Consider the following 26995-nt stretch of genomic DNA (forward strand, 5'->3'; position numbering starts at 1 on the left):
GGGTTTGTGTGCTATGTGGTACTCTGTACCCAAGTTCGTCGTGTCCCTGTTCTCTGGCACAACCCCATTCCTGTGTTATTTGCTTCAGCATAAAGCCCTTAGGGACTGTATAGAAAGTGAAAGGTCCATTCTCTTTCCTAAATATGGTTCTGGAAATCGGGCTCTACCAAAACAGTCACAGCTTCATTTGAGGAACAGTTACACACTCCATCTCATTCATTCCATTATCAGCCCCCAGATGCACGCTGAGCTCTCATCTCCAGGGGAGGAAGACTCCTCAGACCAAAAGGTCTGCTGGGGGGATGCTGAATGAGCAATTCTCCAAGCCCCCCAGCCCTCCGAAAAGCCGGAAGCACAAATCCCCACCGTCAGGGCTGAGGGGAGCCACATAATGCCAGGAAACAAATCCACTGCTGCAGCCAGCAGGCCGGGGCTTCCCTTAGATCCTTTCTCCTGCTTGGGCGGTCTCTTTTTCGGGGGGTGGTAGAATAGGGGTGGGTTGTGATTCAAAGAGGAATCTGAGATGGACACAACTTGTCTTCTCTTTAATTCAAACACAACCAAGAGGCACCCAGGCTGGTATCTGGCAATGTCCTGGCTGGACAGAGTCGGGGTTGGGGGTGGGGGTAGGGGGCTAGAGGGACAAGCCAGAAGGGCCTGCCTTCACCTCGCCTTTGGGGTCTCCTTCCTCTTTAGGTTCACCCTAGATGCTTAAAGACCTGCTCGTCTGCTGTTGTAATACAGAGTGGATGGACTGGCGTAACCTTGACATTATCCTCTTCAAACAAACCAGGGTCATTTGAGGGCTTGCAGACTGTGGATGTCATCAGCTGCAGGGGTGCGGGGCGTGGGTGTGATGGTGCTGCCATCATCCTCTTTAAAACGCCCAAGAAGGTCGCAGAGTGAGTACTGTGTACAACCCAACCCAACCAGAGGCAAAATTTTAATGGGCTGCTGGAGCCTTGCTCCTTCCTGTCGTCCTTGATGGTGTTTCTGCACAGCTGTTGAACAGCTGTGGAATCCCAGGCTAGAGGTGGACGATGCACTTTCGGGCCTGGATAATATAATTCTTGGAGGCAAAGAGAGAGACGTGGAGGAGATACATTCATTGAGTACCTCATGTTTCAGACACCTGGCTATGCGCTCTACATAAATATTATTTCTAATTCTCTCCAAACCTTAGATGAGGAGCTGGATAACTTAACCAAGGTCATAGCTACTAAGCGGCTGAGCTGGGATGCAAACCCAAGCGTGTCTAACTGTTCAAGTTCTTTTGGTTGGATCATTGTACACCCGACAAACTGGTGATTTTTCATACTTAAAAAATCCTGATGACAGTGCTGCAGGTGAGCAGGTAAGATGCAGCGAGGGAAGGCATATTCGAGGGTCTCCAAACACGGCCATGGCTCTCATCTCTGTAAGCTCTTGCCACTTCTTACAGTCAGGGGTGGAATCTGTTTTCTCCTCCTTGAAACTGAGCTGGCCTTTTGGCTTATTTTGACCAATGGAATGTGGCAGAAGTAGCATTCTAAGAGTTCTTAGTCAAAGCCTTAAATGGACTGGTGGATTCTGTCTCCTCTCTCTTTTAGGAAGCCAGCTGCTATGCTGTTAAAAACACCTCAGGGCGTACAACTAAATGGTGAACGTCCACGTGGAGAGAGGAGCCACGTGGGGGCACACCAAAGTACCAGCTATGCAACTAAAGCTTTTTGGACCCCTCAACCCAGCTGCCAGGTGAATGCAGTCAAGTGAATGACCCCGGCTGACATCTGTTGAAAAACCACCCCACTGAGCCCAGTCAACGCACAGAATCATGAAAGATAAACAATCACAGTTTGAAGTCACTGAGTTTGGGGCTGGTTTTTATGCAATAATAAATCATTAAATGGTGAGGGAAAAATTAGGTGTGGCCTCTATATCACAGCCCTCTGGTTTCATCCCCTGTGCTCCATTTTTACCACAAAGTGCTTGTTAGTAGTCATTTGTGGCCCAAATGAAGTGACGCTGAATTTATCAGCCATCTAGGAGCCTGGACATGCCTAAGTCAAAATACCTTCAAGAAAGCAAAGCAGAAAAATACAGATTTTAAAGGGATCTTGTGCTCAGTTCCAGCAATATGCGGTGTGACTGAGAATTAGCTGCATGTTTGTCAAAGGGCGGCGGGGGTGGGTGGGTGGGAGCAGAAGACTCTGCCTTTCCCTAACCGAGGTCAGATGGACAAGAAGAGCCTGACAAGCCAATAGACAAATCGGCCAAATAGGCACATGCAAAGATGCTCCACATCGCTAATTATTAGAGAAATACAAATCAAAACTGTAATGAGGTACCATCTCACAAATGTCAGAATGGCCATCGTTTAAAAGTCTACAAATAACAAATGCTGGAGAGGGTGTAGAGAAAAGGAAACCCTCTACACTCTTGGTGGGATGTAAGCTGGTGTGGCCACTATGGAAAACAGTGTGGAGGTTCCTCAAGAAGCTAAAAATAGAGTTGCCATATGACCCAGCAATCCCACTCCTGGGCATATATCCAGACAAAACTATACTTTGGAAAAATACATGCAGCCCTATGTTCATAGCAGCACTATTCAAAAACAGCCAAGACACGGAAACAACCTAAATGCCCAACAACAGATGAATGGATTAAGATGTGGTATATACTACAATGGAATATTACCCAGTCATGAGAAAGAATGAAATAATGCCATTTGCGGCAATATGGATAGAGCTAGAGAGATTATCATACTAAGTGAAGTCAGTCAGAAAGAGAAAGACAAACAACATCATATGTGACACAAATGAACATATCTATGCAACAGAAACACACTCATAGACATAGAGAACAGATTTGTGGTTGCTAAAGAGGAGGGAATGGAGTGGGGGGGGGGAGGCTTGGTAGTTTGGGATTAGTAGATAAAAATTATTATATACAGGATGGGTGAGCAACAAGGTCCTACCATATAGCACAAGGAACTATTTTCAACATCCCGTGATAAACCATAATGGAAATGAACATGTATATGTATATAACTGAATCACTTTGCTGTGCAGCAGGTATTAAACACAACATTGTAAGTCAACTATACTTCAACCAATATTTATTTATTTATCTATCTGTTTAGGGCCGTACTTACGGCATATGGAGGTTCCCAGGCCAGGAGTCGAACCAGAGTTGCAGCTGCCAGCCTATACCACAGCCACAGCAACACCAGATCCAAGCCCAGTCTGCGACCTACACCACAGCTCATGGCAACGCTGGCTCCTTAACCCACTAGGAGCAAGGCCAGGGACTGAACCTGTGTCCTCTGGGTGCTAGTCAGATTTGTTTCCACTGAGCCACAATGAGGAATTCAAAACCAACTTTTTTTAAATGGGCCAAGGACCAAAAGAGAAGAGGTGAGTCACAGAAGTGCACCCCAAATCACCGGGAAAGATAGGAAAAGATGCAAAAAGTCACCAGGAGTCAGAGAAATACAAATTAAGTAATAATGAGCTATTATTCATATCATTGAAAACACTGAAAGCACCAAGTGCCAGGGAGCATATGGCAAAAGTAGCACATTTATAAATTGTTATAGAAATGTAAATGGTTACACCTTTTGAAACTTATTCTAGCAACATCTGTTAAAAACAGAATAAGTGTGTAAGGATTTACATTCAGGAATTTCACTGCAGCTTTGTTTTCAATGGCAAAAAAAACTTGAAGTATTCATTAATACAGGAAGGATTGAATAAATTAAGTCCATTCATACCAGGAATATTTTGCAACTAGTCAAAAAAATAAATTGAAGTTATAACAAGTGTCTTGGAGAGGTTGGCCCTGAGGTATTGATGAATGAGAAAAACATATGCATAAAAAATATGTATCAGGAGTTCCCATCGTGGCTCAGTGGTTAACAAATCCGACTAGGAACCATGAGGTTGCTTGTTCAATCCCTGGCCTCGTTCGGTGGGTTGAGGATCTGGCGTTGCTGTGAGCTGTGGTGTAGGTCACAAACGCAGCTTGGATCCCGCATTGCTGTGGCTGTGGCGTAAGCTGGCAGCTACAGCTCCGATTGGACCCCTAGCCTGGGAATCTCTATATGCCATGGGTGCAGCCATAGAAAAACAAACCAAAAAAAAAAAAAAAAAAGAGTATCAAATATAATCTCATTTTTTAAAAAAAATGACAAATCTTATATCTGTAGATATATGTTTATATGTGTTTATAGGTATATTTATGTATATGTGCATGTGTCTACATTGTTATATATGTGAATACATATGTATGGGGAAAAATATGGAAGGGTGCATATAAAGTTATTAGTGGGCATTACCTGGGGGAAGAGTAGAGGGACAATGTGTGGAAAAAAGGAGTGAAAGAAGTAGTCAAAAAAACAGGGAAGGGAGTTCCCGTCGTGGCGCAGTGGTTAACGAATCCGACTAGGAACCATGAGGTTGAGGGTTCGATCCCTGCCCTTGCTCAGTGGGTTAACGATCTGGCGTTGCCGTGAGCTGTGGTGTAGGTTACAGACGCGGCTCGGATCCCACGTTGCTGTGGCTCTGGCGTAGGCCGGTGGCTACAGCTCCGATTCAACCCCTAGCCTGGGAACCTCCATATGCCGTGGGAGCGGCCCAAGAAATAGCAACAATAACAACAACAACAACAACAACAACAACAACAAAAAGACAAAAGACAAAAAAAAAAAAAAAACAGGGAAAAGAAAAAAAATGCAAAAAAGTATATCATGATATCATCACATTCATGCATTCATGTGAAATTATATATATGTATGCATATGTGTAAAATATAAAATAACAATAAAGCAAAGACATAAAATAAAGCAAATAATGGGTTTGTATTTCAACTCTACATAGGTATCCCTGAAACATGGGATTCTGGCATTTAAAAAATGATTCCTGGGTTCCCATCGTGGCTCAGCAGAAACAAACCGGACTAGTATCCATGAGGACGGGGGTTCGATTCCTGGTCTCGCTCAGTGGGTTAAGGTTCCAGCGGTGCCATGAGCTATGGTGTAGGTCAAAGACGCGGCTCGGATCTGCCATTGCTGTGGCTGAGGTGGAGGCCAGCAGCTAGAGCTGGGATTCGACCCCTAGCCTGGGAACCTCCGTATGCCACAGAGGCAGCCCTAAAAAGCAAAAGCAAAAAAAATATTCAAAGACTCCTTTGGGTCTGTGATAAAGAAAGGCCACTGTCAGCAGTGAGCCCTGATCCCTGCAGGATGCAGGCTGGACAGAAGCCTTTCTCCTCCAGCACAGCTTCTGAACAGGGAGTTTCTCTAAAACTGAGGTGCTCCCAGCTAGGTGCCTCCCATGATCTCCAGCTAGCATCTCAGTGCGCAGGTGGGTCTGAGCACCAACATGCAGACAGGCCAAGGTGGTGCTTCCAGGCAGCCCTGCCCACAGACAGCCATCCCAATAGCAGTCACTCCCAGCAGCCCATGGGGTCTCCCCAGTTCCCACCTCAGCTCTATTTACTTTCTTTGCCACCCACACCCACTCATTCTGTCAGACCCCTGGTTTCTAAACCTTCATCGTCACTCCTCTCAGCCCTCAGGGTCTTCAGCTCACTGGCCAAGTGAGAAAAGAGAGAAAAGTCATGGCCAGATTGCTGAGTTTAACTGAAGGCCATCCAGCCCTGGATCAACCAAATGCCACCTTACACCTTTCCCTGGCAACCAGCCCACCCCACTCAACAAAAGGACTCAGTCTCTTATTCCACAGAATTTAGTGTTTCTAGTCCACTAAGATAAAGAATAAAAAGCACTGTAAGAGCGTCCCAAAGCCAAGGTCGGGGGAGGGGAGGGACATGGTGAATGACGGGAGCTAGTTAGTGGTGATGGTGGCACAATGTTTTATATGTACTTAATGCCACTAAATGGTACACATTAAAATAGTTAAAATGTTAAATTTTATGGTATGCGACATTTACAACTGAAAACCAAGAAGTCCCCCAAGGCCTGGTGGGCCTTACATTACCCTCTCTAGCTTCCTGGCTGCTGGTATTCATGGCTGTAGTGTTTGGCCAGCTCTCAGAAGGCTGCTCTCCAAGCCCACCTAAAGGAACAGAGAAGAAAAGAAACATGAGGACAGAACAGCTTTCTTTGCACCAGCCCTGCAAATTGAGGGAACGAACCTGGTTCCCTGGAGAATGATCAGAATCACCAGTGAGGAGTTCCCGTTGTGGGGCAGCAGAAATGAATCCAACTGGGAACCATGAGGTTGCTGGTTTGATCCCTGGCCTCGTGCAGTGGGTTAAGGATCCGGCGTTGCCGTGAGCTGTGGTGTAGGTCACAGATGCAGCTTGGATCTGGCATTGCTGTGGCTGTGGTGTAGACCGGCAGCTGTAGCTACGATTTGACCCCTAGCATGGGAACCTCCACACGCAGCAGGTACGGCCTTAAAAGCAAAAAAAAAAAAAAAAAAAAAAAAAAAAAAAAAAAAAAAAAAAAAAAAAAGAGGAATCGCCAGTGGATCTGTAAAGATTTGATGACTGGGCCTTTAGCACATGCTGGGCACTGTTCTTAATGCTCAGGCCAAAAACACCTGCTTTCTTTAAAAAAAAATTTTTTTATTATACTTGATTTATAATGTTCTGCCAACTTCTGCTATACAGCAAAGTGACCCAGTTATACATATATATATATATATATATATATATATATATATATATATACACACACATATATATATACACATATATATATATACCTTTTTTTCTCATGTTCTCGTCTATCATTTTCCATCACAAGTGACTGGCTATATATACTTCCCTGTGCTATACAGCAGGACCTCATTGCTTATCCATTCTAAATGTAACAAGTTTGCATCTACTAACCCCAAATTCCCAATCCATCCCACTCCCTCCCCTTCGCCCTTGGCAAGCACAAATCTGTTCTCTCTGCCCATGAGTCTGTTTCTGTTCTGTAGATTGAAACAGAAAGACCCGCTTTCTTATAACCACACACATAGTTCACAAATTAGAAAAGTATCCTCTCCTCCATCAGTTCAGAGGCACTTGGGGTGAAATATACAAAGCTAACAGGCAAATTCCAAAGTCAGCTTCCTCACCCCCACCTCCCTGAGAAAGCCCAGAGCAAACAGGATATTCTGCTACTTCTGATTCTGCTTCTGATTCTGGAGTCACTGGCTTAGGATGCAGGGAGATGCCACCAGTGCTGCTCCCGGCTCGTGATGTGACAGTTGCTGCTGCCTTGGCTTAATCAGCCAGCCTGCTTTCCTCTCTGGGGTGAGTCTCCTTTTAGAAATTGCCCTGTTTATAAATCAGACTCTGCTGACACTGTCTCATTCAAGGACAGTGATGCACGTACTTGTTTGCTAGTATCATCATCTAGAAATCAGGCACACTGCTGTCCCCATCAGGAAAATGCTTAGTCACTATCTATCTTTAGACCTACTGTGAGCCAGGTCCAATCCCAGGCAGTGGGGATCCAGCCGTGAATAAGACAGATGGTGCATACGTTCCAAATGGGTGGCTGGACAGTAAAGAGAAGGTAAGAAAACAAAGGAATAAACTGATTGCAGGTTCAGAAAACGCTTGGAAAATCAAATGCAGTACGTGGTAGAGCAGACTGGAGCGGCTGCTTAGAAAGTGGTTGGAGAAGGACCTCTAGGAAGGTGGCATTGGAGTTGAGACATGGAAGACAAGAAGGAGCCAGCCACACAGAGATCTGGGCCAGCGCATCCCAGCAGAAGCAGGATGTGGAAAGAACCTGGACAGGGAATGAGCTTGCCATGTGCAGGGGCTGACCACGGCTGGCAGAGAGGGAGGCTGGATCTGCAGGGGCATCAGGAATATAGTTGGAGGCAGAGCAACAGAAGAGGCTGATGGATTAGATATGAGGCCAAGAGAGTCCCCCAGGGACTCCTACATTTGGGGGTTGAGCAGCTGGATGGGTCCGGATACCTGGGAGCAGAGTTGAGGACAAAGCCTGTGTTGAGGAGAGACTGTCACACACAGGAAACCACATCAAGGCATCTACAGGATGATCTACTTGGGCAAAATTATTTCTTGACATTTCTTTAGAAATTTGCAACTTACAAAGCAGTTTCCCCATCTCCCCTTTGACCTTAATTAAAACAATCTGTGGCAGAAGAAGTGTAAACTCATTTTACGGAGGGGAAAACTAAGACACGAAAGAATCAGCCCAGAGTTGCCAGCCCACAAGGGAGGCTGAGGGCTCAGGACACCATCAGCAGCAGCCTGAGGATCTTTCCTGAGCCCCAGCTTCCAGCCTGTTCAGGGAAGGGTCCCAAACACGGAACCTAAGGCTCAGGTCCCAGACAATCACGGGAGACAGCCCTGCGGCCCCGCATCCCGACTCCTGACACGCAGACCACCTCTTTCCCTCTGGTGACTGACCCTGGAGGCAGACCAGGCGCACGCTGATATGTTTGCATGCCTTCATCCTGCTCGTCCACTGTCTTTCAGGCCAAGTCAGAATCCACTCACACACTCCCTGCAGCTGCCGGGGCGTTCACAGCCAGCTCCCAGCCCTCTGAGTATTCTTCCAGTTTGTGCTATCATTTCCTCTTGGGCTAAAGGTCAGGGGAAATCCTGATGGTTTGAAAATCGCTGGCCAACAGAGGAATGTGCCCTGTGCAGACTGAAGGAAAAAAGCCTGGGTCCCAGGCTCTGGGACCAACTTAGTCCCTATTCCCTGTGTAACCGAGGATGAGACCTTGGGTGTTAGTACTTTTCATCTGTCAAATGGGCTGTTGTGAGTTCCGAATGAGGTAATGGGTTGTTTAGGCGCTGGCTCATTCAACAAATATTTATCCGACACCTGCTACATGCCAGATGCTGTTTCTGCTGCTCAGGATATGACAGTGAACACACTCTGCCCTGACCTCATGGAAATTACATTCCGGTGGAGGATAGAGGAGAAAATGATAAACAAATAGGCAGCTAAATATAGAAGTTGGTTGTTGATAAGCACTACGAGGAAAATAAATAGGGGTTTGGGGAACAGGGAGTGCTAGGGCTGAGGGTTGCTGTTTCATGAAAGGTAGAAAAGCAGAAGCCTGAAGAAAGGGAGGGAGAGAGTCTGTAGATATCTGGGGGAGGGCATTGCAACGGAAGGAACAGCAGGTACAAAGGCCCTGGGGCAGGAGCGTGCCTGGCAGCAGGAATGGAATGAGCGAGGGAAAGAACAGTAGGCAACAAGGTCTGTGAGTGGTGGAGGGTTCGGAGGGTCAGTTCATGGCAGACCTTGTGGGCCGTTTTCAGGATTTTGGTTTTCATTCTGAGAGATCTAGATGGGAGCCAGAGGGCAGGAAAGGGTTTTGTAATTGCACTCGCTTTGAATGTGACAGGATGGGGACACAGGAGCTGGGCTTTGAAAGGAGATTCCACAAAGCACCAGCCCGGCATGGAGGGTTGGAAGGTTTAGACCTGCTTGGGATAGGGTTTACCTGGCTTGTAGGGTCTCTACTGCAAAAGGGATAGGAGTGGAGGGTGCACAGAAATCAGCTTACAAGGATACCTAGCCTGGTTCAAGGTTAGCTGGAGGCTGTGGCTGAGGGAGCAATGGCTAGGAGAGGCTGATATTCAGGTCTGCAGCAGGCAGAGGAGGGGAGGGGTGAGGGCTTCTGATTGCCTTGGCCCCCTGGCCCCTGGGGTTATAAGAGCAAAGTTCTGAAGTTGAGGGGAGACCAGATGCCCCCGAGGAGATGGAGATGGGGAAAAAAGTCAGTGTTTGCTATATGCCAAATACAGTGTTGACATGTGCTAAGAACAGGGCTCTCCTTGCCTTGAATTTTGTAAATCTAGCCCATGAAGATTCAGTGACAAAAGAGCCATAAACATCCCCATCTCACAGATGAGGCAACAAGGCTCCGGGAGGCGACGTGACTTGTCTGTTCTGAAGGTACAGAGATGGATAGTAATGGAGACGCCTGAAGGTGGGTCCTGACTTATCCACCAGTCCTTCCCCTCAGCCTCAGATCCAGAAGGAACAAGGAGAACAAGTGGGGTGTCTGGGAGCGGCTGCTTATTCCTGAGGCACCCAGGGCATTTTCCAGGAGGTCTATGAAGGGACATCCAAAGTCAGTGATGAGGAGTTCCCGTCATGGCGCAGTGGTTAACGAATCCGACTAGGAACCATGAGGTTGCGGGTTCGGTCCCTGCCCTTGCTCTGTGGGTTAACGATCCGGTGTTGCCGTGAGCTGTGGTGTAGGTCGCAGACGTGGCTCGGATCCCTCGTTGCTGTGGCTCTGGCTTAGGCTGGCGGCTACAGCTCTGATTCAACTCCCAGCCTGGGAACCTCCATATGCCGCGGGAGCGGCCCAAGAAATGGCAAAAAGACAAAAAAAAAAAAAAACAAAGTCAGTGATGAGACTGGGGTTCCAGCAGTTAACACACATTCTCTTTGCCTCTTACCAGCGAGAGCCTGGAGGCTCTGTCTTTTTTCTCAGAAGGGCAGCAAATCTCCTGCTTCCAGGACGGCTGAGCCTGGATCTGCCTGGAGTGAATGTGGGTTGGCTAGTCCCCTGATGAAAACCCTCCCAAAGCTCCCCCCTCCCTTGGGATGAGTTCCAACTCCTAACGGGACTAAGGGACCCCCTGCGATACGGCCCTGCTCGCCTCCTCCACCTGGCACCTCAGGGCTTCCTGCTACATCCCCACTCCCACTCGATGCTCAGCCACCTCAGCTACTTACTGCACCTTGGATTCCCCCTTTCCTTCTATTGAGGCACCTTCCTCAGCCACACCCACCTCTTCACCCGGCCAAATCCTACCGGACCATCAAGGCTCAGCTTGGACATCACTTCCTCTGGGAAGCCCCATTCCTTCTCTTGGGTTAGAAACCCCCTCCTCTGTGTCACCAGCTCCCTGGACAGCCTTCACTACAAGGTATTCACTACTCAGCTCATCCCCTAGTCTGGTTTTTACTTTTCAGCATCTTGAAGAAAGGGATCTTGTCTTGTCCAATAATAAACACTCAGCACTGTGCCTGGCACATAGCAGACACTCAATAAAATATGTGGTGGGTGGAAGGATGGATAAATAGATGGACTGATGGAGGAATAGATGGATGGGAAGATGGAAGAGTCAGGTAGACAGTGCTTAAATAGAAAACCCAATCATTTCTAACTCAGTGTAACTGATGAAAGTTTGGTCTTTACCAGCTTATGGAAGGAGGGAAGCAGATATTCATGGAACAATGGCTTTCAACCTTGGCTACACTTTGGGAATCATCCTCGGAAGCTTTTTGGAAAAATATTGACACCTGTATCCCACCCCCAGAGGCTCTTATTTAATTGGTCTGGGGTATGGCCTGAACCTTGGGATTTTAAAAAGCTCCAGGGGTGATTCTAAGGTGCAACCAAAATTGAGATTCTCTGCTCAAAGAATCCTGTAAGGTGGTCTCCCCTGATGATATTTTCTTACAACCAACCTCTCTCCTCCTAAGCTCACTAGGGAATGGGAGAGGTGGAGCTGGAGACAGAGAGACAACAAGAAAAGTCATTTCTCAGATCCAAGTTGATGGAAAGTGCTGCTCTGTTTCAGTAAAAGCAAGTAAATGAGTAAGACAGTGTGACTGTGGCTAAAACTGCAGCCATAAGCACACCGAGCAAGGAAGCCTGATGCAAAGATTAGGGGCTATGGGGGGAGGGGGTATTTAGGGAGTAGGGATAAATTTTTCCTTGGGTGTGATTGCAAGACAAAAAAAATATTTGAACAGAAATACATATAAATGCCCATATTTGATCTTTGGTTAATTACCTCTTCAGTGAGAGGATATGCAAAGACCTTGTAGATTTCATTAGTCACAGGGGTTTATTCAAATGTCTCCTTTGCATAAGAAACCCAGGCTTACAGCTGGTCTCTGGGAAAGAATGCCCTCCAGGCCTTGAAAACAGAGCTCCCGGCCTGTTCACGCTCTCACTGAAACACAGCAGAGGTCAGCAGCCCGTGATGCCTGGGGCCAGGCTGAAAGGTTTCTGTCCAGCATTTGCAATTCAATCCTGCAGTTTCCTTTATGGAACAATTCACTAAATTCAGAGTTGTTCTTTTTTCTAATTCACCATATAATTCACCTCCCAAGTTCAATTAAGAAGCAATCTGTTAGCAACTTTGGGAGCAAGCTGCTTTTCTTTGGGAAAGCCCAATTTTCTTCCGCTCCCAACAAAAAGTGGCTTAATTGTATGCATCATATGAGGCACTGATGTACACACAACGCCCCTCCACCATAATGAATGAAATATTAACTATATCCATCCAAAGACATCCCGGCAGAAAGGGATGGGCTTTTCCAAAGCCTGCGAGGAGGAAGCCATAGAGCAATATTGTCCATTTGAATATATGTTCATTCATAGTGACTATGAATTAATACTCATGAATATGGTAATTAATAAACAAAAACCTTAGATTAGTTTTTCCTTCTGTCTCATTCTTAGAGCCTAACATTACTTGGTTTTTGGTTTTCTTAAACGCAAAAATAACCACCATTTTTAAAATGCTGATTATCTGCAGGTACTTATATATGCCATCTCATAATCACCCCTCAGACCAACCCTCTAAGATGGGTATTATTCCTATTTTACACGCACGGTAACTGAGGCTTAGAGTAGCTAAGATATCACTGGGGACACGGAGCCATTTGGGTGGAGAGGTTGAAATTTTCTAAATCTAGTGTCAAAGCCTCTAAGATGGAGTTCCTGTCATGGCTCAGTGGTTAACGAATCCGACTAGGAACCACAAGGTTGCGGGTTTGATCCCTGGCCTTGCTCAGGATCTGGCATTGCCGTGAGCTCTGGTGTAGGTTGCAGACGTGGCTCGGATCCAGCATTGCTGTGGCTGTGGTGTAGGCCGGCAGCTACCGCTGGGGGTAGACCCCTAACCTGGGAACCTCCATGTGCCCCGGGTGCGGCCCTAGAAAAGACAAATAGACAAAGAAAAAAAAGAAAAAGCCTCTAAGATGCATCACATGCTGAAGTAACTCTGCCAGGACAACCTTAGCTCTCACCTTTACTGACTTTTTAATACCTGTATTTATAGCTTTGACTCATCAGAGGTAAATCTAGCATAAAAGTGCTTTGTTTTACTCTAAGGAAAATTTAAAAATAATCTCTAGCACAAGGTCCTAAACATCACTTCACTGGCAGTCCATTCATTCAATAAATACCGGCTGAGTATTTGCTTTGAGCAATGCTGTGCTGGGTTCTCTAAGGCAGAGACAAGCAAGGGCCGATCTTCAAGGTACCTTCCTGGTTCTAGCAGAGGGAAGAAAATCATCAATGTGATCATTCCAGGGAGGGATTAAGTACCTTGGCGAAATTAAAATAGGGTTTTATGAAAGAGCAATGGGGGTTGGGAGCCCAGGGAAGGTCTGAGTCGATGATCTTTGAGCTGAGACCTGAGTGATGAGAGGGGGACATCTATCTGGGGAGAATATTCTAGCAGGAAGAAAAAAAAAAAACACCAGCAAGTAAAAGAGTCCAGAGGGAGGAAAATAAGACTCTGATGGAGCTGGAATTAAGGCTGACGCCTGAGGGATGCGGGGCCGGTTCCAGCAGGAACTTTGAGCCTAACCCTCACAACTGTGTCTTAAGCAGTCAATTTACCATGCTCTTTGGTCATGCATAATAAGCACAGCAGTCCTGTGGGTCAGTAATATCGTTCCTCTTTTGCAGACAACCGAGGTTCATAGATAAGATGTCCAAGGTCACCCAGGTGTAAGTGACTGATTCTGCCTTTCAAGGCCGGCCCTTCTGACTCCAGAATCTGTGCTTGAAACCCCTGTCCTTTATCCTCTACCTGCACAGGTGTGGTCTGAGCAAGCATCCCAGGCAAGGCCAACGTATAAAACATCTGCACGCCTCTGTCAGAAAACTACTGGCAAGGCACACCTGCTCAGTAGAGCTTTTAATTATTCATTAGGGAAAAAAAAAAAGCAAAGCCCCTTGAACAGGTTGATACAGGAATGAACCAGGCCACCACTACGGTAATCAATGTGCCATGCTAAGCAATTCAGTGCCAAGTGCCTTTTCTATCTATGCCAAATTGCAAAGGCTACAGAAGGGAAAGGGAAAATGAGATAAAAGATCATTGCCAGGTTTTGTTAATGAAGTGATTTAATATTGGCAAGTGTATAATAAAACAGGAATTCTTGCAGACTGCTGTTGTAGGAGGAATGTAAATTGGTAACATTTTATGAGGGAATTTAGTAGGAGGTACCAAGTCTTTTAAAACAAGCAATAATATGACTTTGACCCAATAATAGGACTTCCAGATACCAGTACGAAGGAACTGACTGACAATAAAAACAAAGGATGTTCATCCCAACACTTTTTTCATAAAGACAGAGTGCAACAGCCATACCCCCAACAGGGGGGGTGGTAAAATGAATTATGATATAATGGAACTTTATATAACCTTTGAAACTGTTTTAGAAAAAACTTTGCGAGATGGGAAAAATGTCCATATTATAAATCAAAAAACAGGTTAGGAAGTGGTACCCAATATGATTCTAATAGGATCCAGCGTGATTTCATCTTTTACTTTTTAAAAGGCATAAACAAAAAAACATGGAAAAAATACTGGAAGGAAATACCCGCAACATCCATGCAGATGATCTCCCATTGGTGATTTTTGGGGGAATTTTTTCATGTGCTTTTTGTAATTTCTAAATCTTCTTCAACATGTTACTTTTTGTAATTAGGAAGTAAAAGGATTTTCAGAAAGAAGAACTAGATTCCAGCGTACACTTTGCCTAAGAACATGGGCTCTGCACTTGGTAGTGCATGTCTGCACACACGTGTACACACACACACACACACACACACACACACACACACACGCAGTTGCTGGGGAAACCCTCTTCCGATGGGAAAGAAACATTCGTTGTTTATGCAGATGGAAAGGTTGTGGTCCAACCTTTTTTTTTTTTTTTTTCCTGCTCTGACCATGGAAAGAAAAAATAATGAGGCCACACCTTGGCAAGACAGGAAGAGAGGACAGCTCACTGGTGAGCACGTGAAAGGGCCTGTCGGAGCCTTCTCTCAGACACTGTTGGGTGGGCTCTTGGGAGACCCCATCCCCAGTCAGTTAATGGGCTCCCACCTGTGTCCTAGCCCTGGCTGATGAGGCCTAGGAATTTGCTTCTACCCCAGGCAGAAGCTCAAGGGAGGCTTCTTAATCATGCAAATTTGAGCTCTCTCTTCCCAAAGCTTCCAGCCAGATGTCTGTCCTGCTTGGTTTTGGACCTTCCACCCACCCCAAGGGTCTGATCTGCATTTTTCCCTAGTCCCTGATTGTTGGTGGAGCTACACGGCACCTTCTGCTGAGATCTCTTGGAGTTCTTGTTGCTCACCTGGCTTCACATCGCCAGTGCTCCTGAGCCCCAGACCCTAGGTATTCTCGAACACCTGGCCCTCATCTTTCATACCCAGCCTGGCCTTGGCACCTTGGCTGTTTCCATCATTTACTGCTGCATAAGAAACTATTCCTCTAGGAGTTCCCATCATGGCTCAGTGGTTAACGAACCCGACTAGCATCCATGAGGACATGGCCTTGCTCAAGTGGGTTAAGGATCCGGCAGTGCCAGGAGCTGTGGTGTAGGGTGCAGATGTGGCTCGGGTCTGATGTTGTTGTGGCTGTGGCATAGGCCAGCGGCTACAGCTCAGATTCAACCCCTAGCCTGACCCTCCATATGCTGTGGGTGCGGCCCTAAAAATACCAAAAAAAAAAAAAAAAAAAAAAGGAAAAAAGAAACTATCTCTCTCTCTAAACAGAGTGGCTTAAAATCACCACCATTTTACGCTTGCTTCTCATTCTGAGGGCCAGCAGTTGGAGCAAGGAACAAACAGGGCTGGTTTGTCTCTGCTCTGGGGCCTGAGCAGAGATGAATTGAAATGGCTGGGGGATGGCTGAGATGCTTTTGTGGAGGCAGCATCCAAAAGGATGCGCCCTACGATGCACGTGCTTTTTAGCTTCTGCTTCTGTCACACTTTCTAACATCCTACTGGCCAAAGCAAGTCACACAACCAAGCCCAGAGTCACAAGGAATGACTATACCAGGTGACCTTTGGCAGGGACCATGAATGGACCAGCCTACCCCCTGCCTGATCTCCAGATACCTAACATTCTAGCAAGTCAAGTGGTTTTCAGGATGGACCTAGAGTGTCAGCTCTGGAGTCAGGCCGTCCAAGGTTAACCTTTTTCTTGGACACTTACTAGCTGTGTGATCTTAAGTCACTTAACCTCTTTATGTTTCATTTTCCTCATCCATAAAATGAGGATGAGTGTATTCACCTCAGGGTTGTTAGGAAGATTAAGAGAGATGATACATTCAAGCCAGAGACTCATGCCTGGCCCTCATCAGCACTGGTTGAGTTAGCTATTATTACTATTAGCACATTTATTTCCTTTGGGCATCACCGAGCATTACCAGCAATGATCTCATTTATTTGCTTACATGTTTATTGCCTGCCTCCCTGACACTCTCTGAAAAGCCAGCTCCATCTTCTTCATGGATGTGTCCCCAGGGCCGGGACAGTACTCCAACATACAGGAGGCAGTCACTGGTGGGAGGGGCCTGGGAAAGGGAGGCTGCAGGATGGGAGGCTACAACAGGCATCAATGCTTGTCCCCAGGCAAGAAGCGATGGCATCCCAGAGAATGACATCCTGTGGGGATGGAGAGAAGGGTGCTGAAGAGAGCTACTTAGGTGATGGGATGAATGTAACTCGGTACCCAGCTAGATATGAGAAGGGAAATGGAGGGGCCGCCTTACTTAGCTCTGAGACGTGGTAAAGGGACCCTCTGGTCCATCCTTCAAGCTGACATATGCCAAAAAAGAGAAAATTTCAGAGGGCCCATTCAGAAGAGCCAACATAAGAGACTCGGGATAATTTTTAATGGGAATGGAGTTCCCGTCGTGGCGCAGTGGAAACAGATCCAACTAGGAACCATGAGGTTGCAGGTTCGATCCCTGGCCTCGCTCAGTGGGTTAAGGATCGGGCGTTGCCATGAGCTGTGGTGTAGGTCACAGACACGGCTTGGATCCCACGTGGCTGTAGCTGTGGTGGAGGCAGGCAGCTGTAGCTCCGGTTAGACCCCTAGCCTGGGAACCTGCATATGCCCTAAAAAGGAAAAAAAAAAAAATACTTCTAACGGGAAGTGTAGATAACTGCAAGAGGAGAATTATACATTTTTATTGCAGTTTATAAAAACAGTAGTAACTAAAGACAAGACATTCTGTGTTCCTGGATGAACTGAGCAAATACTACAAATGTGTCAATTTCTCCAAATGAAGTTGTGAGTTTAATGCAATTCGTGATCCAAATTCAGGAGGATTTTGTTGGGATCCCCATAGATTTTCATGGAGAAGTGATCCACAAATTCACGTAGGAGAATAAACAAGTGAGACTCTTTGAGAATTTTCTAGCATCTCCCAGTGGCCTAGTGGTTAAGGATCCAGAGTTGTCACTGCTGTGGCTCAGGTTCAAACCCTGGCCCAGGAACTTCCACATGCCACAGGTGGGGTCAAAAAAAAAAATCTAAAATGAAAAGCAAGGGCCATGAGGAGGGATTATCACCAAATAGTAAAACATAAAAAGAAATTAACATGAAAAGACACAGATGAATGGACCATAAATGCTAATACTACATATAAAAACACTCACTATGTGATAAAGGAGAGATGCGGAAAGAACATGAATTAGATGGGGTTGAGATTATTATTCAGAAGTTAGGGGAGGGATATGCCCCGAAAATCCAAGTGGACTGAAAGTATACATATAAACAAACAAACCACAAAAAAAAGTTTTTTAAATATGTTACTTCCCAAAGCTGTTGTAGGAATAATTTGACACATTTAGAAGTATGAGGAAAAGAAAATTTGACTTGATATATTTAACTTCAAAAACTTTAAAGCATTTGTATGTCGGAAAAACAAACCCCCCTAAAATGAAAACAAATCACCCATATAAGGGAAAATACCTGCCTTGAAGAGAACAAATGGTTACTGTCCATATTACATTCAGCAGCTAATGCAAATCAATGAGAGAAACTTTGTATCTGACAGACACTGGATAAAGGAAATCGGTGAACATGTTGTAGAATGAAAGTCTAATTAGTACGTAATTATATAAAGAAGTTTCCCCCTGAGAAATGAAAATAGAAGCAAAATTAAGGTACCTTTTCCCAACAATCAAAGTGGTAAAATAAAGAGATTAATGGTAGCAATGATGCTGAGTTGGGTGGATGTGGAATTTTCACTTTGTGAAGAGTCATTTATTCAGCAAATCTGGTCAGTATCTAAAATGTGCCTCTCACAGGACTGGGCCCTGGGAGGGCACAGATACATGATCATTCATGCAACCTGCAGTCCAGTCCGAGAGAAAGAGGAAGCCATCTGGGCTTTCAGGGCCCTTCCAGGAAGGAGCTTGTTGGCTGAGTTTGAGGGAAGGGAAGAAGGGGTGGGCAAAGGCCTTGGGGGCACTGAGGCGGGGGAGGAGGGCCCACGGAGGGGAGTCCAAGTCCTCAGCCCAAGTCCTCTGGAGTCTGATCCCAACACACCTTTCCAGCTTCTCTTCTCTCCCTCCCATCTCACCCTCTCACGGGCCTGCCAACCAGTCTGAATGGCTCAGTTCTCACTGCCAAGCTCACACCTCCATGACTCTGTTCAGGCTCTGCCTTCCCCCTGCAATGCCCTCCTCACAGCAGCCCAAATCAAAATCCTTCCAGGAAATGTATATACACGTATAACCGGGTCATGCTGCTGTATAGCAGAAATTGGCAAAACATTGCAAATCAACTACAATAAAAATAATTTAAACATTTTTAAAAAGCTGGGCAAGTTCCCTTGAGGGCAGCAATGATTTGCGGAGCTACCAGAAGCACTTACTTCCTGGTGATGGGAAGGCACGTATTAGTTTCCTGTTGCTGCTGTAACAAATGATCTCAAACTTACCGGCTTAAAAAACACAAATTTATAATGAAATAATGCCATATGCAGCAACATGGATGGACCTAGAGATTATCATACTGAGTGAAGTAAGTCAGACAAAGAAAGACAAATTGCTATGATATCACTTGTACATGGAATCTAATAAAACACGAGACAAAAGAACTTATTTATAAAATAGAAACAAGCTGGCAGATTTCAAAACCAATCTTACAGTTACCATAGGTGAAACCCTTGGGGCGGGGGGAGAATTGGGAGGGTGGGAATAACACATACACACTAATGTATAAAATAGAGGATTAACAGAACCGACTGTATAGCCCAGGCAAATCTACTTAATAGTTTGTAATAACCTATATGGGGGAAAAAAGGATGGATATATATATATGTATATCACTGATTCATTTTGCTGTACACCTGAAACTAATACAATATTGTAAGTCAACTTCACTCCAATAAAATTAAAAAGCCCCCCAGATATATGATTTCACACACACACACACAAAATCCTTCCAGGACCAGCTCAGCCTCTTCCCTGAAGCCATCCCCCTGCCTCTGTGCTTCACTTACAGCCCCTTATGGCCCTTTACTCATTCATCCGCTCATTCATTCCCTCATTCAGCACCCTTCTATAGGGCACCTCTCTGTGCCAGGCACTGCGCCAGGTGCCAGCGATAGAAAAACAGATCAGACATAGTCCCTCTGCTCAAGGAGCTCCTGGCTCTGATCATTCCATGCCCGGAGTGCAATTATTTGTGGACCAAGTCTGTTGTCCCTACAAGAGACTTAACTCCTTGAGGACAGAGACAACATCCTGTCTATTTCCAATGTGTGGTTTCATGGCAGATGCTTAACAAATATGTCCATTTGAATTGGACTGAATAGATGTGACTACTGCTCACATATATGATCTCAGTTGCATGTATTCTCACTGCCCCGTGTGACGGAAGGTGTTATTAGTTGCCCCCATTTTACAGATGAGGAAACTGAGGCTCAAGGAGATTAAAGCACTTGATCTGTGGTCACCAGCTGGTATGTCACAGAACTGGGAGGGTCTAATCCCCTGCCCTTGCTCCTTGCCTCATTGCTCTGTCCCTTGGCGTTTGACAGGAACAGAGAAGGAAGGTAAAACCCCAGACAATGAAGGGTTACTTACACCCAAGGGGGCTGAGACTTTCTCACTGCCTGGTAAAATGTTCTTCAGAAGAGATACATATTTGTGCTCATAGAACATCTTAGAAGGATTTTATCACAGGGACTTTGCACAGATGATCAAATGACCCATAAAGATTTACAGGTGTCTCAAAGGGCAAATCCCATTCATCAGGTCACAGAAAGAGTAGCAAGGAACTTAGGAACCAAAGAAAGGAAGACCAGCCCAAGCCCACTGCAGGGAACTGGAGGAGAGAAGCAAGAAGAGAACTACAGAGTTCCGCGTTCTGTCTTTGAACTTTTGGGACAGAATTCAGCTCAGTTTAAAGAGGAGTGCAGAGCAGTGACATCACCTTTAAGAGAAGAAATAGGCAAACAGAGGTCAAGGTGACTAGCATTTCTCTGGGTGATGGCGTTATGTATCAGTGAGTGGAATGACCTCTTTGTTTCAGAGAGGTTAATACCTATTCATGGTCCCATCCCACTGAGTCACTGGAGCAGAAAGAACCTGTTCTACAGCCAACGCATGTGCTGGGCCATTAATCCGCCTGCTGCCAGACACTGTCTTGTTGGCCTGTTTTGCATTTCCTGCTCAGTGTCACCCAGAGTCTGGGATAGGCCATGCTGTGTTGCAAAAGGGGCAGAGATGGAAAGCACAAAGAAAAGAATTAAAGAGGATCCAAGAGAAGGATCTTCCAGACTACCAGGCAGTCGTTGAAGCTTAGGACCTTCCTCCCTTGATGGAGAAGAGAGAAGCAGTTCTGGGCAAGGTCGTGGGGCCTGCATTAGGGCCCAAGGATGTTGTCCCTTACCCACTGGTGCAATATGCACCCACCAATGCCTAGCATTGGGGCCCCAGGCAGGCAATAATCTGTGTGAAAGAGGTCAGTGTGAAAGACGCATAGGGAGTAGTGGGGTCTGTGGTAAACCGCAGAGCACCTGCTCCTCCAGAGTCCAACCCGTCATTGCACAACTCTGTTGATTGCTGCCATGTGGGATTGCTGGACCAGCGTAGACAGATCTTCCAACTTTTCCGGAGAAGCCAGAGTTCTGAGTTTTTATGAGAAATCTGATTTTTAAATTTTGGCAGTAAATGAAAAAAAATGTTTTAAGCACTACAAAACAAACAAAACACATCTGCAGACCAGATTTGGCTAGTGGGCTGGCCACTTAGGACCTCTGGGCTGCAGAGTCAATGGGAAAGCCGTGCCTCTAGGGGGTGCCCAGGTCAGGGAAGACAGGAGTTCCTCGGGTGAAGGCAGCCAGATCCAGGGATGCAGGCTCATGGAGAGCCTGGGAAGCAGAAGCAAGGAGGAGCAGGAGCAAGATATGGGCTGGATTAAGTTCAAAGGCTCAGCGGCAAGGCCAGCTGGGGCTTTTCTCACTCTGTTTGTGGGCAAACAGTCTCATTAAAAGACCCCAAAGAGAAAGAAGATGACCAGAACGCAGGATGAGATTCCACTGGCCACTCCACCACCATCATCACCTCCTCTCTCTGGGCTTCCTTGAAAACCACAGAAATAATGACCTGCAGACCTCAGTGTACAGAGTCCCAGAAGTAATGTGACTTTGTCTGGGCCATTCTGTATTTCAGCCACAGGTTAGCATGATGGGGACAACCTTCATCCCAAACTTGCACCGCAGTGCCACCTGCCATCCCTCAAGCTGCATCTCCGGCTCTCCCAGTCTAGCCCCCTTGTCACTGGTACCCAGTGTCTCCATCCCTCACGTGGCTCTGGTGGTGGGAGGCAATCTGACCTTTCTCAACCTTTTCTCTCCAGCCCATTGTTGTTTTCGAAGATGGGACAAAGGGAGGCTACAGCCACATTGCTGCCAACACCTGTGGGAGCTGACTGGCGGGTCTCAGTTTAGATGCAATTTAAGCAGACTGTTCAAAAGGTCCACGAGGCATCCCATGAAGGGGGAGCTGAAGACAAGACTGTCTAATCAGCCACGCAGAGGGCAGACTCTACACATTGATTATCTTTGGCAAAATAACTGAAACCTCATTCCCGGCCCTTAGGAAGCTTAAAGTCCAACCCTCTCTGTTCTATAGGTAAGGAGGTCCCCCGAGGTGAACTGACACACCTGCAGTGGGTAACTGAAAGGTTGGGGCACAGGTTTTGTTTGAAAACAATTTATTTCATTATCGTGCCCAGTAAAAAAAAAAAAATGCTTGAGTAGTAATGCATTGGAAGCAAAGGTCAGACATCCAAAATGCACACATCCAAAAGAGGCCAAGAAAAACAAGAGCAAAGGTGTAAGGAAACCAAAAATGCTATGTTAAAAAAGTTTAGGGGGTAATAACTTACTGGATAAAAACATCCTTTATTTTCTCAAAAAAGGATTCAGCCACAGGGTGCTCTTAAACCATACCTAAAGCCCTTTTTTTTGTGCTGCCCTCCAGTTGATGGCTCTAGTGTCAGTGGCTTCGATGTAAACAATCTTCCACACCCTGACTTATTTCATTTCCTTCTGCCTTGGAGATCAACCCCTCTTTAAATTAAGAACAGAAAACAGAGAATTCCATTCGATAAATACAAAAACACACACAATTAGCAGACCATGAAAACAGACTCAGATTAAGAAGAACCAAAGCGTGAGGTGGGGGAGGTGAGGGATCATTCTGTCGGCCAGCACTGAGAGGCGAGGGTTCGGTCCTCACCTGAGACAAGCCATCTATAGCCCCCAGGAGGCCGTGTCCCCAAATTCCACATATTAAGATGGCAGATGGGAACTCCTAAAATATTTTCCCATGAAAATAACATAAATGGCCAACGTCAGTGTGAGGTCACCAGGCTTGGCCCCGAGACCACGTTAACTCCAAAGGGAGCTGCCTCCACATCTCCACACCTGGGGGTCGTTTTGCTCCTCCATCATCCCCGCAAAGTCCATCCTTCATTCCTCTCTTGAGCCACAGACACAGACGTGTCACCCACTTCCTTCACTACTTTGTTTCTTCCTCCCACCTTCCCGGGGCACTGAGCAGCTCGCTTTATACTCCTTCCCCTGGAGATGTCTTCCACTCTTAGAGCGTCCCCAGTACTCCTACAGAGGTGGGAACCATAAGCATCCAGAGGGATCATCACGATGCAGACTCTGGTACGGTGGCCATGATGGGTCAGGTGCATGTGGAGAAAAAGCACAAATAAGACACTCTGTGGCCCCTGAAACTAGAAGCCAGCCTGTTCTTTTCTCTCCAATTTCTAGTCAAGTCCCCCAAAGGTCAGCTCTTCTGCTTCTGTCTTTTTTTTTTTTTTTTTTTTTTCTTTTGGACCATATTTGCGGCATACGGAAGTTCTTAGGCTAGGGGTCTAATTGCAAGCCACAGCAATGCCAGATCCTAGCTGTGTCTGTGACCTACCAGCTCATGGCAACACCGGATCCTTAACCCACTGAGCGGGGCCAGGGATCGAACCTGTGTCCTCAAGGATGTTAGTTAGGTTCGTTACCACTGAGCCACAACAGGAGCTCTGAGAATATATTCTTAAATAAATTCTTGTATTGAGCTATCTTGAGTGGGAGTCTATATCTCAAAACTGAAAGAACCTTGGAGTTCCTGTTGTGGCTCAATGCAAATGAATCTGACTGGTACCCCTGAGGACTCGGGTTCGATCCATGGCCTCGCTCAGTGGGTTAAGAATCCAGTGTTGCTGTGAGCTGTGGTGTAGGTTGCAGATGAGGCTCAGATCTGGCATTGCTGTGGCTGTGGCGTAGGCCTGTGGCTACAGCTCTGATTGTACCTCTAGCCTGGGAACCTCCATATGCCACAGGTGTGGCCTTAAAAAGACACACATACACAAAAAGACTGAAAGAACCTGAAAGAACCTTGCCTAGAATGTCAGAGGCCAAATTCTCATTCATCCTGGTTTTTCTAGCTAATCTCCCAATTTTGACTCAGGCTCCCAGATTCCGGGCCATGAGGGGTCCTGGGAGGACGGCTCCCTGGATGGGTGCCCAAGGGTGCCCCCTCCCCCACCTGGCTCTGCATTTTGTTCGTTGTGATTCCAAGTGGACTCCCAGCCCAGTTTCTCCAAATTCTGACAAACGCAGTCATCATAAAAATCAACCTAAAGGTGAATTAACTTTTCCCAACACTTCAAGTCCGCAGTGAACTCTGGCTTCAATCCAAGGTATAAGTCAGTCTCTGAATGAGGCCCCGGGGAAGGAGATGATAGAATCCTTATGTTGCATTCTTTTTTTCTTCCCAAAGAGCAGATGTGCCTTTATCAGATGCCTCTTTATCATCTCAACTTATCTTACTAAACTGAAAACTTTACGGGTGGAATAACTGCCAGGCCTTGCCTGGTTCCTGCACCCCAGCCCTCTTCTCCCAGCTGCTGACTGCTGTCTGTGCACCAAGCCTGTGCTGGTTGTGGCTGGGGGGGATTTAAAGAGTTTGGACTCAGTACTCGAAGGTCTCAGCAGCACATTACCTTTGGCCCCGATTTTGATCTGTGGGATTCTGCTTAACTTCTGCCCCTTGTCCCCGTTTTATTCTCTCAGGCCAAGTTTCTACCTTGTTGTTCTCAAGGGCTCCTTGCCTTGATCTTCTGAGCCCCCAGCATAGCACTGGAACTTTCTGTGGGTTCTATTAAGGCCTCTCAGATGCTGCTTGCCTGGGTCTCTGCCCTCACATGAACATTCCTGCTTCCGTGGCCCTGCTTTGCTTCCCATCAGGTCCTATGCCCCAGGCTGGATGCCAACCCTAAGGCCTGCCTGGGGTCCCCTGGGGTCTTAGCTCCAGGCATGAGTGCCATCCAAGGGACCACACTTCCTCTGGGAGGTTGGTGGTGCCCCGCGGGGGTCTTTTGGCCCCAGGTCCTCCCCCACCACAGCTTGTCTCATTCCTCCAAGTCTGACCATAATCACTCCATCATTAAAACTCCACCTCCTGGAGAACAGTTTGGAGATACCTTAGAAATCGATACATAGAACTTCCATATGACCCCGCAATCCCACTCTTGGGCATCTATCCGGACAAAACTCTACTTAAAAGAGACACATGTACCCGCATGTTCATTGCAGCACTATTCACAATAGCCAAGACATGGAAACAACCCAAATGTCCATCGACAGATGACTGGATTAGGAAGATGCGGTATATATACACAATGGAATACTACTCAGCCATAAAAAGAAACGAAATAATGCCATTTGCAGCAACATGGATGGAACTAGAGACTCTCATACTGAGTGAAATGAGTCAGAAAGAGAAAGACAAATACCATATGATATCACTTATAACAGGAATCTAATATACAGCACAAATGAACATCTCCACAGAAAAGAAAGTCATGAACTTGGAGAATAGACTTGTGGCTGCCTGATGGGAGAGGGAGGGAGTGGGAGGGATCGGGAGCTTGGGGTTATCAGACACAACTTAGAATAGATTTACAAGGAGATCCTGCTGATAGCATTGAGAACTATGTCTAGATACCCATACTGCAATGGAACAAAGGGTGGGGAAAAAAATGTATACATGTGAGAGTAACTTGATCCCCATGCTGTACAGCAGGAAAAAAAAAATTAAATTAAAAAAAAAAACTCCACCTCCTTGAGGGCAGAGGAGAGAGTGGGTACTGCTGCATCCTTGGTGATCAGCACAGAAGAGGTCCCCAAATAGCATCTGTTCCTTGAAGGGAGGAAAGAGAGAGAGGAGGACGAGAGGGGGAAAGGGGTTCTGATCCAGCAGATGGTGTGAGAGGGTCAGCAGAGCTGCGAGGCAGACATAAGGGAAGTGTAGGGCATGCCAAAGTGGAAGCGCAGTCATAAAGACCAAGTTCTAGACCATGGGAGCCCAGGCGAATTCTCAAGGGAGGGGCAGGGGTGAGACGGAGCCATTAGCTGGGGGAGGGGGTGGACACAGGTCTTCAAAGAAAAGGGCTGAGAGGGGCCTGGAGGAGTGAGCAGGGAGGCTGGTGATCCCCTCTCTGGCTTGGAAAAGACCTAAGGGCCACAGCTGGGGATAGGTACGAAGGGCTCAGTAAAGAAACCATTGACCATGTGGCCAAAGGATGCCCTTTTCAGACACTTCCTGCAAGGTGATCTGGGCTGACCCAGCCCCCGAGGGCACCACCTCTGAGCATGAGCCCTTCTTTCATCGCTGGCTCCCACTCTGGGCATCACGCATTCAAACAGTCCTGATGCAAATGGGCCTGGGGAAGCAGAGAAGCAAGGAGACCATCATGCCTCTTGAGGTTCGTGGCCCCATCCGTAACTCACAGGGGGTTGGTTTGTCTGGCACCATCCTAGTGCCCAGACTGATGCTGGAACTAAAGAGAGAGGGCTGAGACCAGACAAGCCACAGCTATTGTCAGTCTGGTGGATGCAGCAAGGCGCACCCTGAATGGCAACCAGAGATAACAGAGAGGAGGTTGCGGTGTGGCCCCATAAGCCTGAGGAATGAGTTCTCATCTTTTTTGATCCTCTCTCAAAGGCAGTGGTAGGGAGACCAAGTCTTCACAGCTCAGGGAGAAGGGGTACGTGGTGATGCCCACAGCTCTTTCTAGCAGCAATGGAGTATGGAGGCTAAAACAGCCTTTGATATTATTCAGAGTTAAGCCCTATTTTAGTTCTGCCAATAATTAGTTATGTGATCAAAGACAGATCACACAAATTTCTGAACATTAGCTTTCACATCTATAGATATTAACAGGACTTGTGACATAGAGCTGTTGTGTGAAAATTAAATGAGATCACTTAGGACAGAATTAGGAGTTCCTGCTGTGGTGCAATGGGATCCCTGGAGTCTCTGGAGCACTAGGGTGCAGGTTTGATCCCTGGCCCGGCACAGTGGGTTAAGGATCTAGTGTTGCTCGGATCTGATCCCTGGCCCAGGAACTCCATATGCCGTGGGGCAGCCGAAAAGGAAAAAAAGAAAGGACATAATTAACACACAACAAATGG

General features: G+C 46.5%; 1 protein-coding gene across 3 annotated transcripts in view; it reads right to left on the minus strand.

Annotated features, from left to right (window-relative positions):
- Positions 1-26995, minus strand: part of TLL2 (tolloid like 2) — a 149634-nt gene that overhangs the window by 76707 nt on the left and 45932 nt on the right. For all 3 annotated transcript variants that reach the window (XR_014826665.1, XM_001928475.5, XM_021074297.2), the window contains exon 3: positions 5979-6056. Coding sequence is in view for 2 of the 3 variants with exons in the window: in XM_001928475.5 (XP_001928510.2) it covers positions 5979-6056 (78 nt within the window). In the remaining variant the exon portion in view is untranslated. The remainder of the gene's footprint in view (positions 1-5978; positions 6057-26995) is intronic.

The sequence above is a fragment of the Sus scrofa genome, chromosome 14 (assembly GCF_054392235.1).
Source record: "Sus scrofa isolate SSC_HxYL_T2T_F1_AM1 chromosome 14, Sscrofa_HxYL_maternal_Yorkshire_Landrace_v2.0, whole genome shotgun sequence".
NCBI classification, from domain to species: Eukaryota; Metazoa; Chordata; class Mammalia; order Artiodactyla; family Suidae; genus Sus; species Sus scrofa.